This window comes from Emericellopsis cladophorae (genome assembly GCF_022114955.1).
Source record: "Emericellopsis cladophorae strain MUM 19.33 chromosome Unknown NODE_61_length_124206_cov_123_114172, whole genome shotgun sequence".
NCBI lineage: Eukaryota > Fungi > Ascomycota > Sordariomycetes > Hypocreales > Bionectriaceae > Emericellopsis > Emericellopsis cladophorae.
The window spans coordinates 17,750-32,919 of NW_026250986.1; the positions used below are offsets into that span (position 1 = coordinate 17,750).

Consider the following 15,170-nt stretch of genomic DNA (forward strand, 5'->3'; position numbering starts at 1 on the left):
CTGGTCCATGTGGTCTAAAGTGCTCATTGAAATCTGATATAGTCCCTGAATTGTCACGCCTGTTTACATCATGCGAAGACTCGTGTATTTATGTTCAATGCCATTGATAGTTCCTGATCTGCCATTCCGGCATGTTTTCACAATCTTCAACCGCCCAGCTGCCGTCTTTTGGAGGATCTTCTTCCCCAGGCAAATGAACAGCAGACTTCTTCTTCTTCGTCTTCTTTGTCTTCTTACTGATTTGTGCTGTTTCAGGTGTCTCGGGCTCCAGTTCTGGCGTGAGCGAGTCCGGGGTTTCCATTTCGATTTGCGTGTGTTCGCTGTCTGCATTGGTCCCTGGCTTTGGGGTCAACTCCTCGGAAAGTTCTGCGGTGTCTATTTTCTTGGTTAGCAGCTGAGAAGCATACGATGTTCCATACTCACAACCGTGGTTCTGTAGACTTTTGATGTCGCCAAGGCACCCGGTGAGAATGTGCAGCTTCGACTGGCTGGCTTGACGCTTCTGTCCAGAATCCTCACTCTCGCTGACGAGTTTCTCGATGTATTCGTCGGAAAAACCGTCCACGGCATCCCGACCGAGAAGGCTTGGCAACTTTTCCATGAGTTGCGGCTCGATAACGAGCTGTGCCATGTTGTCGATGAAGATTTTGGCAGCGAGCTGAGATGGGTGAGCATCTGCTTCCACAATACGCATTCGCAGAACAAGCGTCCACGGTATCCAGCTTAAAAGTAGACAGTGGCAGAGGGACTGACCTTGAAGTACGCTTCAGAGAAATCGATGGCCATGAAGCTAGCGTTATTCTCCATGTTGGGTTCAATTTGATCTTGCAAGAGAGCCCGCAACTGATCCGGCGTCACACTGTATCCACCCATGCGATTTCCTGCAAAGCAGTCCATGTGCTCTTTCAACTTGGCATCACGGCGTTCCTGCTGTACTTTCTGCACGGTATCGGTGAGGTAGTGGTTATACGTCTGGGGTATACCATTGATGTGTGGCCTGAGTATTTCTCGTGCTTTTTCAGCCATGAGGTCGGTGATCTTGTCCATCCTCTCATCAATGACACCTCTGATTGCATCCCGTGCCTCGGGGGCTGTCGTCTCTGAGAGAATGTATTTGATCAGAGAACGCGCATCGGCGGAGACACGAGCTTGGAGATGGCTAGCCAAGCCTTGCCATGGTTTGCACTGCTCTAGAAAGAGGTCCCCGATGATAAGGGGGTTGAAAGTGCCGCTTACCTCGCGGCCTTTATCCCGCCGCATCAGCTCCTTGACTTTCTCCGCATAGTCACTGCGATAGACATAGTTGTGGTTCCCGGGTTTCTCCGGCATCTCCGTCCCATCCTCCAGGATCTGACATGTCTTACCATGCTTCAACATGCGCGCCTCAAAGTCCCGGTAGTGTCTCTCAACCGTGGCGCGAAGTCGTCTAGCAGCTCCAGACTCGGTCATAGCATCGCCAAAGAAAGGATCCCTGTAGTGGCCCGAGGTGGCGGCTTCAGTCAGTCGAGTATAGTCGTGACTCACGCGACTGAGATACTTCCGGCGCAACGAGGCGGTGCTCCGCGAAGTTCCCAGAAGCGACAGCTGCTTCTCGCAGTCTTGGATGCCGGCTGTCACATCAGCCATAAGATCTGGAAGCACAGCCGAAATTTGCTTCCGCAGGATTGACGACAAGCGCGGCCTCAGCTCATTGATACCAAGCTGATGAGGACTCAACGTAGACCACGGTCCATTGGAGAAGAACTTGTGTTCCGCCTCGTCGCGCTGCTGACCGGTAAAGTCACGCTCTGGATAGTCCCGGTTGCGCAGGACGTGCCATCCCAAGCGACAAACCTTCTTCTTATTGTGAGCGAGCTCCACGAAATTGCTCTCACTTTCTGAGCCTGCATAGAGTGTGTCGGGCTTGGTGATCAGGCCCATTGTGCGCCTTCCTTTGGGATCAATTTCCGACAACATCTTGGTGACTGACTGGACAGCAATGTCTGACTTGGCCGAGATGACCGCAAGGATGATGCTTCGAGGGCGGCTCATGTGTGATCGCACCATAGAGACCACCTGGTCTCCATCGGACTCGGACTGATTGTTATCAATACCCGAGAACAGGCCGGGCAGATCAACTATCGTCAGGTGAGGCTGGTCAGAGGAACAGAGCTCGACTCTGAGAATGTCGTTACTGAAAGCGTTGGTGTCGGAGATCCCCATCCACGTCTTAGCCTCCTCAACGACACTGCTCAGTTCCAGCGTCTCTAGATCGATCTTGGGGGAAAAGAGGGCCAGTGTGTCCTTTTCGAGCTCGTTTCGCTTGGGATCCGGAGGGATAGATGCTACACACGATGTAGTGCCAGTGGTATGGCGCAAGACTACTTCAGTAGCGAAGCGGGTGCATAGGTTGTCTTTCGTGGGAAAGGACAGACCAGAGATGGCTTCCAGAACAGAGCTTTTTCCAGAAGACTGGTCGCCGCATACAATGATTTCAGGTAGGTCGACATACTTGGAGATTCCTTGGTGGCGCAATTTGTCGATGAGATCAAAGAGAGCGCGATACTCCCGCGAGCGAAGCGCGCCGACGGCCATGGCGAGCTTGTAATGTACGGTGAAACTTGAAGTCTGATCTGAAGCGACCTTGGGACAGGACTTGGAGCACCTGTCCAGTCTTGTACTTTCTGGATGCGTCAGGGAGAAGGTGCTGAGCGCGACGGCGTTGAGTTGGCACTTGGTAGCGGGGGCGATTGCATGCAGGAGGCCGGCCAGACTGCATGTGTGCCAGCCAAACACAAACACTCAGACGTCAAACAACAGTACAGTACAGTTAGGCGCCGATGCATCACAGTGAGACAGCACGGGCGGCATGCTGCGAGCAATGAGGCGCCTGCGCTGTTCCAGTACATGATGGGACACGCAGGCAAGGTTGTGCGTGCAACATGAAGTAGGCTTTGAACACCACAAATAAGCACATTATATGAACATCTACAGACATTGAATGTAACGGGTGCAGGGGATGTCCGTCATTTTGCACTTGTGAAGCAACATTACAACTGCATGAATGAGCCGCGCTCAGCCGTGATGCACCTTCACGGCAGCTGTGCAGCCAACTGCGTTTGCCTGAACCCCGGCAATCCATTTGCCCAAGACGGGCGGTAAAAACTAGGGGGGGCTGGAGCGTAATTCACTTATGAAAGACCGCGAAATACTTGGTCAGAAGACTTGCAGGTGTGGCCTCACCTTCGCCTTTCCATCACAACCCAGATACTATCGTGCTCAAGTGTTGCTTGGTCTCGTCCCTCATGCACTTGCTCGTGCTTCCACAATTTGTAAAACGTGGAAGAAAACTAGAAAACAATATCCGAAAGTCCAGGATGCATTAAATAGTCTCTAGTACCGTTCCTCATGCTGCGTTTGAAGCTTTCGTACTGATGGAGTACAGCATGGAAGGCCAAGAGGGAAGGGCACATGTCGATGTCGAAATATGGTAGATCGTTACGGTGGTATTGGCCAAGCACAATGCACTCCCCCGTCTGTGTAGTGGAAGGATGGGGATGTGCGCAGTTGTCTAGTCCTGTCGACCCCTGAGCCAAAGATCGGCAACCTTCATGGGACACCCTGTTTTGACGAGTCAGCGAGAGACAGCGAAGCACCCGGTAAGTAAAAGAACTACCCACTGCAAAGGCAAGATGCGCTTTGACTCGGGCGAGAAGGCTCTGGATGCGGACAGGGCTGGTAACAATACAACTACACACACCGCTGCGAGTAATCGCGTGCACTGGCGAGTGAAATACGACAGTCAAGATTCATGTATTCATCGCATCACGATAGATCATTCCTCGCTTGCTAAACATATCATGTCGTCCAAGCTTGAAACTTAAACATCACGCTTCTCGTACTGCTCGGTACGACCTTGCTCCTCCTCGGCCTGCCTCTGCTTCTCGTCGATCACCTCATCCTGGGCATCGGCGTCCTTGTTGCCGTACAGACCAATCCTGTACCAAGGGAGGTCGAAAAGCCTGTCCATGGACTCGAGAGTGCGGCCCGAGGTCTCGGGGACGAACAGCCAGACCCAGAGGCCACCGACAAAGGTGACGGCGGCAAAGCACCAAAAGGTACCCTTGGGGGAAATACCACCATCACTAACGGGCAGCAGCATGTTGGGCACCGCACGCGAGTTGCCGTACTGGTTGGCAAAGTGGAGCGTCATGGACCACGAGGTGGCCAGGGCACGGATGCGGAGAGGGAACAGCTCGGCGGTCAGGAGGTACTGCATCGTGTTCCAGCCGAGTGCCCAGCCCATGCCGGAGATGTAAATCATGGCAATCGCGCCGCGGCTCGCGGGCTTGAGGCTCTCGGGCAGGACCCAGCTGTCGTCGACGCCGAGCTTGGGAGCAGCAGTGAGGAAACCGGCCACGTAGATCATGGCGACGCACTGGAGGGTGATGCCGATGAGCAAGGAGCGCTTTCGGCCGATGACATCGACCAGGAATAGGGCGCAGCTAATGGCAGCAATGAGCTTGACGATACCAAAGACAGCCGTCACCAGAAGCCCCTCGCTCTCGCCGGCAACACCAATGAGGGCGAAGAGGTCCTGGGCGTAGAGGGTGATGGAGCCAGCACCAGACCACTGGGAAAGGAACTGGACCATGGAGGCCAACCACAATCGGTAGAGGTTGCTCTTGTTCATGAACATCTCCTTGAGCTTGCCGGCCCAGCCGACACCGCGGGTGGCCTCCTTCTCCATCTCGTGGGCGTTGACGATTTCCTGGATACAGTTGCGGACGTAGTCGCCGCTGGGATCCTGCTTGCGGAGCTTGCCCAGGGACTTGGCAGCCTGGTCAATCTTGCCCTGCTTCACGAGGAAGCGGGGTGACTCGTATTGGAAGAAGGACAGGATGAAGGCAATGCCGGCAAAGATGATGTGCAAGCTGGTGGGTACGAGCCATTGCTTGTGGCTCTCGCTGGAGATGTGAAGGTGGGCACCGTAGTTGGCAAAGTAGGCAAGCACGATTCCGATGTACACCTATGAGGTTATCAGTGTCATGTTCAGAGAGCGGGCGATGCGCGCAGGTTGACTCACAGCACCGGTGAAGAAACAGGTGCAAACACCACGGACCGAGGCGGGAGCTACTTCTGCCAAGTAGACAGGACCGACAACAGGCGTCATACCAACGCCGAGACCAGCAATGAAACGGCCGGCGTAGATGCCACCAAGGTTGCCCTTGACGCCAGTGACCATAAAGATGGCGATGCCAACAGCCCAGATAGTCGTCAGAACACGCGTAGCCCAGATACGGCCAATGCGATCGCAGATAGTGAAGGCAATGAGGGCACCTCCGACGGAACCAATCTGAACCATGGCCGAGACATTGGCCTTGATGTTGGCCTGTTCGACAGTCGAAAAAGACTCATAGTCGATCGCCTCCTGGAAGTCGTGCGAGTTGAAGGCACCGGTGATCAGGCCCTCGTCGATACCACGAGCGGCTCCGAGCAGGCCGAAGGAGACAACAGCGAACCACAGGCGCCAGTTGAAAGCGCCTTCGGGCTCGCCGGTGTTCTTCAGGCGAAAGATGTTGACGGGCTTCTTGACACCACCAGCCATGTTGACGGTCTTGTGAGACAGTTGGGCGAAAGGGTGAATGGAGGGGAGGTAGCTCGGACACCAAAGGGGAGTAGACCAGTTGGGGGGACCAGATCGGCTCGTCTTATATACCCAAGAGAGTGCCACGAGGTGAGCGAGGTCCACGTAAGTTAGGCGCCAGGCAGGCTCCCTCCCTCCCCGTTCGCCGACTCACCCCATACGGGGTCCCAGCAAACCCCTCACTGAATGTCGTTTCTCCATGATAGGGGCAGCGTATAAGTCTAAATCCTCCCTAGGATTGTTGCATGAGGTCCCATCATAGATGGGGGGATTACTGCCATGGCCACTAGTGGCACCCCGGAGGTTGGAGAAACAGTGATCTTGTGGACTACTCCGCGGGGCCCCCGACGGAGGGTGGGATATTTGGAGAACTAGTCCATGCGGGACCATAAACGGCGTAGATTGGGCGGCGGCACTCGAGTCGGTCGACATTAAGCATCAAACTTTGGGGAGTCTCCGAGCAGGCCGCCGCTTGGTCCTACCCAACAAATCGCACGATGAGGCCACCTTCCAGGCTTCCACGACGTCCCCGCCCCGGGGGGAAAAAGAATCTCGGGCAGTTTCCGTTGCTAGTCGCACATTAAGATGGGTGCATTGTATGATTTTGATGGAAACATGGCGCGCAGGAATCGCTAAATTCTGACTTGAGCCAGGGGAGCCACAACGGGGACAACGCGAATGGGGGTGTGAGCGCATCCCACGCGACGTCTTGAAACTCTGCGAACGCAGCTGGTTCTTCGTGAAGAGTTTGAGTGTTGCAAGAACTGCTTCTCGCCTCCGAGTAGACTGGCGGAGAGGGCTGTGGCGGCGATCTGCACAAAGAAAACCACAATGCTTGATTGACACTTGACACTCAACTCGGCACATCTCGAAGCAAGATCAACTTCCTTTGCTTGGCATGGAAAGTTGAACCAATCAAGATTTCAGGCACCTCCAATCCCGTCAAAAGTCCGGCAAAGACGGCACATCTTGCGCGGCGGACGCGTCCACAATTCCCGGCTCTGACGGCATGGCGATAGCTGACATTGCTCCACAATGGACTACCGATGCGCAACGACGCCATGCGAGTGTCGTCTGTTATAGCGACAGCCAACGATGCCGACAAAGGTATCTTTGCAGGTATCAGAGAACCAAGACCAGACAGACGTCTCAAGTGAAGTCTAACCAGAAAGATGCAAATCTAGCAGCTTGTCAGCCAGATACATGGCATGACACCTCTCAGTGTCACGTGCAGATCTATTACCCGTCCTGGGTGGACAGCCGGTGGATCGCGAGATTCGAGAACGGCGCCTTGACACGAGCAGACTGGGGCCGTCGGGCAGTCTCCGGTACCACGCTCGGATTTCTCGCGGACATCTCGCAGATATCGTGGTTCCCCTCGTAGACCGAGACAAGTTCCTCGCCCGGACGGCATTCCAGGACCCTCGTAGCGCAGCACGATGATGTTGGGCAAATGATTGCGAGATTGGGTTGGTCCTGCCAGCGAGTTCCGACATGACTGGCCGTCACGCTGACAAGTGTTGTGTCGGGGCGTTCCCCGGCCATCTCAAGTCCACCTGTGCTTCGTGGTTTTCACCAATACCTTGCCCAAATTTCGTACTCTTCTTTGGTGCCCTTGAACTCAAAGGGCATTTCGACAATGTCCTGAAATCCTTCCTCCAGACGAGGCTCCTTGTGTCGGGAGGCGAATCCACTGAAAGCCATTGGCGGCAGCACTGATCGACCTTCGCGGTTCAAGACCTTGTTCTGTGACCGGACAGCATCGTTGTGCTGAGCAATATGTATTGGCGTCTGGAACCACACGCATCGAATTGGTATGTTGGCTTTGCGGGCCAACTCGACCCAAAGGGCTCTGGTATCGGCATCTGCATTCGTATTGTCTATTCCGGGGTCAGTACGCATCGCAGCTGTGTTGCGTTCCAGTGAACGTACCTATCACGACGGACTCGCCGTCCTGGAGATACTCCCGCGCGACCTTGATACATCTATCTCGGCTCTTCAGAATGTCCTGATTGATCCGCTCGTAGCCAAGTGGTTGAAGATGTGTCCAGAAGAACGTGCTCTTGCCAGCACCCGGCGGGCCGCAGAAGAGGACAATGTCTTGTCTGTTGGCCTTCTCAAACACCTTTTGCTCGGCAGCTGCACCATTCTCGACAAACGAAAAGCTCGCCAGATCAAAATCCCTTGAAAACTCACGGGGCTTCTCCCCCAGAAAGAATTCCTCCGGTGTCTTGTATTCTATGCCCACATTGTGCGCAAAGTTGCGATCCGAGCAGCTAAAGTCCTTTTTCGCAGCAACAGCACCCGTGATGGGGTTCGCGACGGAGGCAACTCGACCGCCGGCATCGCCCACAAAGATACTCGCACCAAGATCAATCTCGTCCTCGGAAATGTCGTAATCCTCGCACATTTCTTTCCACATGCCAACCCTGGGCTTGCGGTATAGATCCTTTGCTGTTGCTGCGTAAATGGTAGTCGGCAGATTGAGCTGATTCAAGACGCCGTTGCACTTTAGCTTGAAGTCGGATACCCGTTTCTGCGCCCCAGCCTTGGGTCCCTTGTGGTTTGCATCGAAATGAAGTGTGAGCCCGGCCTGGTTTGACAATATGACGACCCTGTATCCCTCCTCCTCATACATCTGCCGTAATCTGCCAGGGACCTGGTTGCTCCACCATTTCCAGTCAGTGGCACTGTTCGCATGTGTCTTTCCCGACGCCGTCGTGATTAGCGTGGAGTCTAGGTCAAATGCTGCGATTTTTCGCCTGACTTTTGTCGTGTCCTCAGCCTGTTCTGGCTCGTATCTACCCACGAGCAGCGTTGCAAGAGAATCGTCGTCGGGCGCTCGCTCTGTCCATGAAGTCCTTTCTTTTGGTTTCTGGGACGCAGGCGTGAAAAAGCTTGCGACAGCGCTCTCTTGCGTCCTGTCAGCGTTGCTGTCACTGGCAGAAGCTTGGGAGGAGGCGCCTACTGGTTGTGCCGCTTTGCACTTTGCGCTTGAGGGGCGGCGGGGAAATAGGCGCGTCTGAGGCTTCGCGCTTAGGAGATTTCGGTGACATATCGGAGACGATACTCTAAACATTGAAGGTCTAGGTGCTCATAAAGGCAAGTTGCACGTGTCTAGAGTTGTGAACTTGTGGTTCAGGCATGCTGAGGCGACGTGAAGTCGCTGGCGCGATAAGAGTGGAGACCGTTGAGGCAGGCCGCGCCTGCCCAGCAAAGAAACGCGAAGTCACGTGCCTCAGCGTTAGACTGAACGTTGAGCTGCTGGCATCTTCAGAACGAGCCGAAACCATATTGTGATCATCATCATCTGCTCACTGCTTCCGCCTTACCTTACCCGTACGCGACCGCAAAGCGCGACTCTTTGTTTTTCAGACCAGGCTCGATCGTCGCAACCCGACCCCCCACAAAATGTACGAGTTGTTTCTCACAGCGCTCATCGAACAGGGCGATCTTGAAGCTGCCCTCTCTGTCCTCAGCGGCATCTGCGGCATGCAGTCATGGCATTCCATCCAACGCATACTCTACTTTCAATGTGCCTCGGCAACTGGGCGCCCAGCCGGGTTTCAAAACTATAAGAGCCTCGACAAACCCCTCCGACGTGACACTGAATGGTTCCTCAAGGAGCTCAACGCCGCCCTGAGCCGGCAATCCTTCATCATGCAAGCCCGGTACGACGTTTTCAAGGATCGTGACATGGGTGCCGACGCAAAGGAGATGGACTTTGACGCCATGTCGGGCATCCTGAGGTGGACAGAATTCCCCTCGGCGCCGCAGGGTAGGCCGCACATCACGCACAGGAAGAAAATCGAGCTGTGGGAGCAGAAGAAGATTTGGTCGCTCATGGCGGACAACAGCTGCATGTTCAAGACAGAGGTGATTGACGAGTGCTATCGTTTCTACCGCGAAGACGTCGAATTCTGTCTGACACGACAATTCTTCCTCCGACCGATCGAGGACTACACCCCCGTGGAACAGCGCCAGGGGCCCACAGCGCCGCCCGTCAGCCAGCTTCCCGCCTTCGAGGACCTTACACCCGTGGACGCCCAGAATCGCTGGGTGCTGCAGGTCAAGGCGCACGTCATGAAGGAGAATGACCTCGAGGCGTCGCGGAAGGCGCAAGGACAGCTCGAAGGGATCCGGGCTGAGCTGGAGGGCGTCTTTGACTTCAAATCCATCGATCGCAAAGTGCACGATACCAGAGTCGCCCAGCCGCAACAGAACATTCAAGTGCTGCCGCAAAGAGTAATGCTAGGAAAGGTCTAGCCACGGTTTGGGTATGGACTTCGGTCCCGATTATCTGACGACAATAACTACATATGAACAGGTTGGATACACTTGGTATCAACTTAGGCGAGGCCCAGAGCCTCCAAAACATCGGTCACGCCAAGCGCATCTTCAATGGATGTGATGGCTCCCCCCGTGGTCTCATCCAAGAACTCATTCACGGCGGTGACGCCCAGGCCATCCTCCAGCATGGCGATAGCCTCACCAATGGCCTGTACGGTGCCTGGCTCAGCACCGTCCTCCAGGAGGCCAAGAGCATACTCGGCAAAGGTAACGCCTAGGGCGTCCTCAAGCTAAGGCGTGTCAGTCTTGGTGCATCTTTTCTATTGGATCCCTGAAGCGGTCATACCTTGGTCAGACCACCCCCGAGGAGTTCGTCGAGCTTCTCGGTGACCTCTGTGACACCAAGGCCAGCCTCAAGGTCGGCAATGACGTTGCCAACGTCGGTGATCAGGGAGCGCTTTTCGGCTTCTTTTCCATGTCAGTGGCTGCATCGCTGAGCAGCAGGGTCTGACTCACGCAAGGGCACGGCAAGAGCGGCGCCGACAAAGGCGAGGCTGGCGGCAATGGTGAAGCGCATGTTGACTAGGTGGATGGGGTTGTTCTTGTTGAAGGACTCGAACATGAGATGGATGATTGAAACGTTGACGGCGCGAACTGGGACAGCTCTTTATAGACGCGCTTTCTAGTCCGTTACTCAATGACATAATCTCATATACGCCAGAGCTGATATCTTCCCTCGCGCTTCATTTCCCGGAAACCACCATTGCCGCGCATCATCGCAGATCACCATCCGTTCTCGATGCAGCTTATCTTGAGGAATCACACAACCGAAACCCCACGGCACCAGCTGCCGAGACTATCAAGGGATCTGCGATTGTTCCTGAGGCCGAGTCGCCCGATGCGTGCACCACCCGAACGGCTGTGTGGTCATATATGGATGTGTGGGTTGTTGAAGATCATTGCGCCATCCGGCCTCGGATTAAGCATAGCTAGGATGCTCATTTAAACTTCCCAAGAGGTTATATCTGATATCTCATTACGTATCGCCCTGATATGCCAAAGGCCCTAGCGGCAGCTGATCCCCCGTGCATCGCCACAAGAGGCAGTCGTCCACGCCGATCTTGCGGTGTCAACGGCCACCAACGTGGGAGCGATGCGTGACAGATAAGATAAATGACATGCAGGAAACAATCTGTGTGATCTTGATCACCAAACACTTTCATGGTGGCGGACGGTGCATCAGAGTGTGGTTACCTACCCTACAGAGGCCCTTGAACCTTCGCCAGACATTATCACGCAGTCATTGATGCAAGTGTTTGATGCGACTTTCCCACTTGTATACAGATATCTCAGGATAGCTGCGCCTCTATCATGTCAAAGTTGCCATGTCTAGAGCTTCGGGCTCAGGCTGGTCCCAATTGGAGTGACGTGGATACGTCTTTGTTTTCCGTAGTTTGGCATGCATTCTCAACCACAAAAACCAAACTAGTGGACACGGTGCTAAGCCCCGGATAGCCCCTGAGTATTCGCATGTGTCCTTTCCACATGGACACTTGCGACCTGGAGCGAGATTGGGGAAGCGGACTTGTATACGAAGCCCCGGATAGCTTTGGCGACCTCCCGATGCGCATGCCAAACAGATGATGCAATGGCTTGGTGCCAGTTTACTACAACTCTGCCAAATCCTCGAGAAGCGCCACGGAGGGTTAAAGACACAAGAAAGCGATTTAAGGATTGAACCTATAATGTCGAACCAAGGCCACTGCAATTGCGAGAGTATCAAGGTGACGTTAGACCCGAGGTTACAGAAGAATACAGTCTCGTGCTTTTGGTAAGCACTTGCGTTCATTGGGTGTCTTCCGTATTTCACGAAGACGTGCGAGATGAACCTGACACTGACATTCTACAAGCTCAAACTGTCAAAGAGCGGGTGGTCGTGCGTAACGAATCACCCAGTCCACAGCGCAACTAATTGTTGATCTCGTCCAGTCTTTGCACTAAACTATATCGTGGACGAGGAGCAGGTTCAGATCCACAACATAAGGGGCACCCTCAAGACATTTATTGCGACCGCAAACTCAGGCAACAAAGTTGATGTTGGTCGCCCTACGTCCCCACTTGCGCTGTTGTTCTTGACCTACGAATCTTGAAATACTGGTCTCTTGCACAGCGCTCGTTCTGCGGTGACGGTGGTAGTCCCGTGGTGACCCGCACCCCTGCCTTCCCAGGCAAGGCCATCATCAAGGCTGTCCTGTTCGACACGGTTGCTGCACCAGCTCGGGAGATCTTCACGCACCGCCGCCCTCAATGGCAGAAGGCCGCCGATGGCGCTGAGCAAGGTTGAGCGCTATCATTTATGGCGTATGTAGTTCCAAGCGGGGATATAAGGGGGTTCACTAGATTGTCGAGCACTCTCATGTTGCGATCCTACGGCTCGCACTTGTCATCGTCTACAGCCAATGCACATGTTGTGAATACCACCCTGAATGACTCTGGAAGAAGACTACTGAAGACGGACTCAGCGTGCGGCACCCGTGAATCAAACATTATTGTTCTTGGACGAGCTACGCTGATTAAAGCGATCACCGGCGACTAGTTGTCCTCCTTGATCCGCAATCGATGTATGGCTGCTCTCGGTCGTCCAATTATGTTTCGATGGTCGGACTAGGCAATTTTCTGTGGTGGGCGTTTTCATTCAAATATCTGTGCAGCACAGAGCTCAATAACCCACACCCATCAAGAAGCTGGCCATCCCCTCCCCGAAAGTGGCTCGATGATCAAAGGACAATTAAATTACTTGCATTCTGGACACCCTCGGCCCAAGCCCGAGGTCTGGTGTCTCGAACTAATGGGCTTCGACCAAGTATAGGACCACTTCGCCGTAGGACTGACGGCATCAGCCACTGCTCTATCGTAGAGAGAGAGAGAGAGAGAGAGAGAGAGAGAGAGAGAGAGAGAGAGAGAGAGAGAGAGAGAGAGAGAGAGAGAGAGAGCTGCCAATCGCGGGGTTTCGGGTGATTGATTATGACGCCACATGGATCCCAGTTCGCGATGATTCGAGGCATCTGCGGATGTTTATACCACGCGAGCACTGGAACAGTCTGGACAGCTAGCGCTGACATGTCAGGACAGTAGGGGTCACTCTAGGTGCACAATGTCAGCTCATGTCCATTAATACAATTGCAAAGACCACGATTTGACTTGCTCCAGTCGTGAGTAGTCCAGTCTGGAACGATTACTCAATGAGTGACCTCGAACGCGACTGATCGTCATGGCAGCTATGGGTCTTTAGCTTGAGTTGGAGACAGAGAAGTGGCGCGCCATTGACGATACCTGCCGGTCTGCTTGCTGCAACAGACATGGAGTCCACGAGTCCAGACTCGGAGATCTCCCATCGTGCATATCTTACCCAACCCCCGCAGACGCCTCGGGGGTTATCCGCCTCGTGGCGTGACTTACGGACCCGACGCACCTCGCACCTCGCATCCAATCCTTCCGCATTTCCACGTGGTTGGATCGCCCCAGGCATCGCTGCGCTGGAATGTGAACTTATCCACACGACAGACTGACAGCTCCAGACCAGCAATCGGCATGTATGATCAATAGCAGTACACGTGGCCGGGTGTGCGTGCAGTGCACGATGACGGCGTTCACTATTATTGGTACGTGGGAATGCTGGCAGGCACGGCATCTGCTGGTCCCCCGAGTCCAGCATCTAAGCACCGAAAGCAGCAAGTTCAACGCCCAGAGCACGACAGACAGTACATGTCCAACTGCACACGCACTGAGGCCTGGCTGCACCTGAAATCCGCCTCTGTACTTGCTACTGCGGCTGCTGGTGCGAGTAGCCAAATCCCATCGAGAACATGCAGGGTCCGTCCGCCCTTCTGTCTTTCGTGTCGTCATTGAGCATGGTCCAGTCTGACACGACCCCTCTGCAAACCGGCAATACCCGGCGTTGGCCAGTATGGGACCTCAATACCCGGTCATCCAAGTGTAGCTTTTCCTGGGGCTCAGATGATGTCAATACCGTGGTATTGACCGTGGCATCCTGGGACCTTGATTGCGTACGCGATCCTTCCGATGTTGTAAAGGCGTGATGGCAAAGGTGTGATGGCAGCATGATCTTCGTAGGAACTATGGTCTATAAACTAGTCCCAGGTCGCCAGTCATGCACAGATAGTTTGTCAGCGGAGGAAATGCACCCAATCTGAGAGAATAGGATGTCCGTTTGCAAGAGGGTTGGCAGCCACATGACTCGCATTGGATGTCGTGCATCGTGACAGGGTGATAATTAGTCGGTCACCAGAAGATGGACCCGCCCCACTCTCCAGTCCTCTGAGGCCTCGCACAGCGATGCGTGATGTCCGGACAAGCAAAAAGCCAGGAGAGAAGCCAAAGTGGCATTGAATAGCGCGTAAACTTTTGCCCATGTATCTCTCTCGGTTTCTAGTCATCCGCTTCCTATCTACAGTGTAGGTGTAGGGCGAGAAGAGCGGAGCGAGCTCAACCGTTCGTGATGCCAAGATGAGGGGGAAACGATGGATGTTCATCCACCTTCCCCAGTTTACCATGCAACGGGGGAATCTTGTGCATTCATCACTCGATCAAGTTTATCTGCGACCGGAGTGGTTGAGTACTTTACCGAAAACCACGAATAGCCGCCGCTGAAGACCTCAAGACCACTTGAGCAGGGCGTTTAGCACTTGTTGGGGGGACTGGACCCGGCTGCATATCACCGAAAACCCCGCAATGCATCGCGGGAATTGTACCGAACGGATGCTGAGGCTCTGCCTGATCTCGGTTGGGGTTAATTACATGTGATGCGATTGTCTGTCTTGCTGTTGTGTCCTGCTGGTGCTTCAGCGTCGCAGAGGGTGCGCCTTGTCTTGCGCTTATCACTTGGCTGATGTTGCAACGGCCTACCTTGGGACCTGCTGACAGACCGTAGCAGAGGAGGGAATAGAGATGAGCAGGTGTTCAAGGCACAGTCGAGAGGGCTGCAGTAAGACTAATAACACGCATTTTTACCATCTCGAGTCTCGGTGACACCGCGACACCGAGCCTAGCAGCCAGTTGCGTGGCTAGCGAAATGGCGGGATGCTAACGGCACACCCCTCGACGCTGACAGGTATCGCGATAAGCCTGGTGCTGCCCTTTGCCATTGATTGCAGCACTTTTGATTTTCAGCTTGCCGGAAAAGGTCTTTTGGCGCTGAGGTTGGTACGACACGGAAACGAGATCGAGTGAATGG

General features: G+C 54.2%; 6 protein-coding genes across 6 annotated transcripts; 2 read left to right on the forward strand and 4 right to left on the reverse strand.

Annotated features, from left to right (window-relative positions):
- Nucleotides 1–94: 94 nt before the first annotated feature.
- Nucleotides 95–2,574, reverse strand: J7T54_000747 (Interferon-induced GTP-binding protein Mx-like protein; the record flags this gene model as incomplete). Its single annotated transcript, XM_051509403.1, has 3 exons — nucleotides 95–375; nucleotides 424–658; nucleotides 754–2,574. 3 exons carry the CDS (start codon nucleotides 2,572–2,574, stop codon nucleotides 95–97), a joined length of 2,337 nt encoding a protein of 778 aa, XP_051359569.1.
- Nucleotides 2,575–3,859: 1,285 nt separating this feature from the next.
- On the reverse strand, nucleotides 3,860–5,587 carry J7T54_000748 (Quinate permease-like protein; the record flags this gene model as incomplete). The annotated part of the gene is made up of 2 exons (XM_051509405.1): nucleotides 3,860–5,008; nucleotides 5,066–5,587. The coding sequence occupies 2 exons, from the start codon at nucleotides 5,585–5,587 to the stop codon at nucleotides 3,860–3,862; spliced, it is 1,671 nt and encodes a 556-aa protein (XP_051359570.1).
- Nucleotides 5,588–6,865: 1,278 nt separating this feature from the next.
- Nucleotides 6,866–8,264, reverse strand: J7T54_000749 (Bifunctional polynucleotide phosphatase/kinase-like protein; the record flags this gene model as incomplete). Its single annotated transcript, XM_051509406.1, has 3 exons — nucleotides 6,866–7,049; nucleotides 7,227–7,506; nucleotides 7,559–8,264. 3 exons carry the CDS (start codon nucleotides 8,262–8,264, stop codon nucleotides 6,866–6,868), a joined length of 1,170 nt encoding a protein of 389 aa, XP_051359571.1.
- A 773-nt stretch (nucleotides 8,265–9,037) lies between these two features.
- On the forward strand, nucleotides 9,038–9,892 carry J7T54_000750 (Mediator of RNA polymerase II transcription subunit 18; the record flags this gene model as incomplete). Its single annotated transcript, XM_051509407.1, has 1 exon — nucleotides 9,038–9,892. The coding sequence occupies one exon, from the start codon at nucleotides 9,038–9,040 to the stop codon at nucleotides 9,890–9,892; it is 855 nt and encodes a 284-aa protein (XP_051359572.1).
- Nucleotides 9,893–9,975: 83 nt separating this feature from the next.
- On the reverse strand, nucleotides 9,976–10,538 carry J7T54_000751 (uncharacterized protein; the record flags this gene model as incomplete). Its single annotated transcript, XM_051509408.1, has 3 exons — nucleotides 9,976–10,206; nucleotides 10,263–10,381; nucleotides 10,433–10,538. The coding sequence occupies 3 exons, from the start codon at nucleotides 10,536–10,538 to the stop codon at nucleotides 9,976–9,978; spliced, it is 456 nt and encodes a 151-aa protein (XP_051359573.1).
- Nucleotides 10,539–11,661: 1,123 nt separating this feature from the next.
- Nucleotides 11,662–12,260, forward strand: J7T54_000752 (longiborneol synthase; the record flags this gene model as incomplete). The annotated part of the gene is made up of 4 exons (XM_051509409.1): nucleotides 11,662–11,747; nucleotides 11,827–11,852; nucleotides 11,906–12,012; nucleotides 12,087–12,260. The coding sequence occupies 4 exons, from the start codon at nucleotides 11,662–11,664 to the stop codon at nucleotides 12,258–12,260; spliced, it is 393 nt and encodes a 130-aa protein (XP_051359574.1).
- Nucleotides 12,261–15,170: the final 2,910 nt, after the last annotated feature.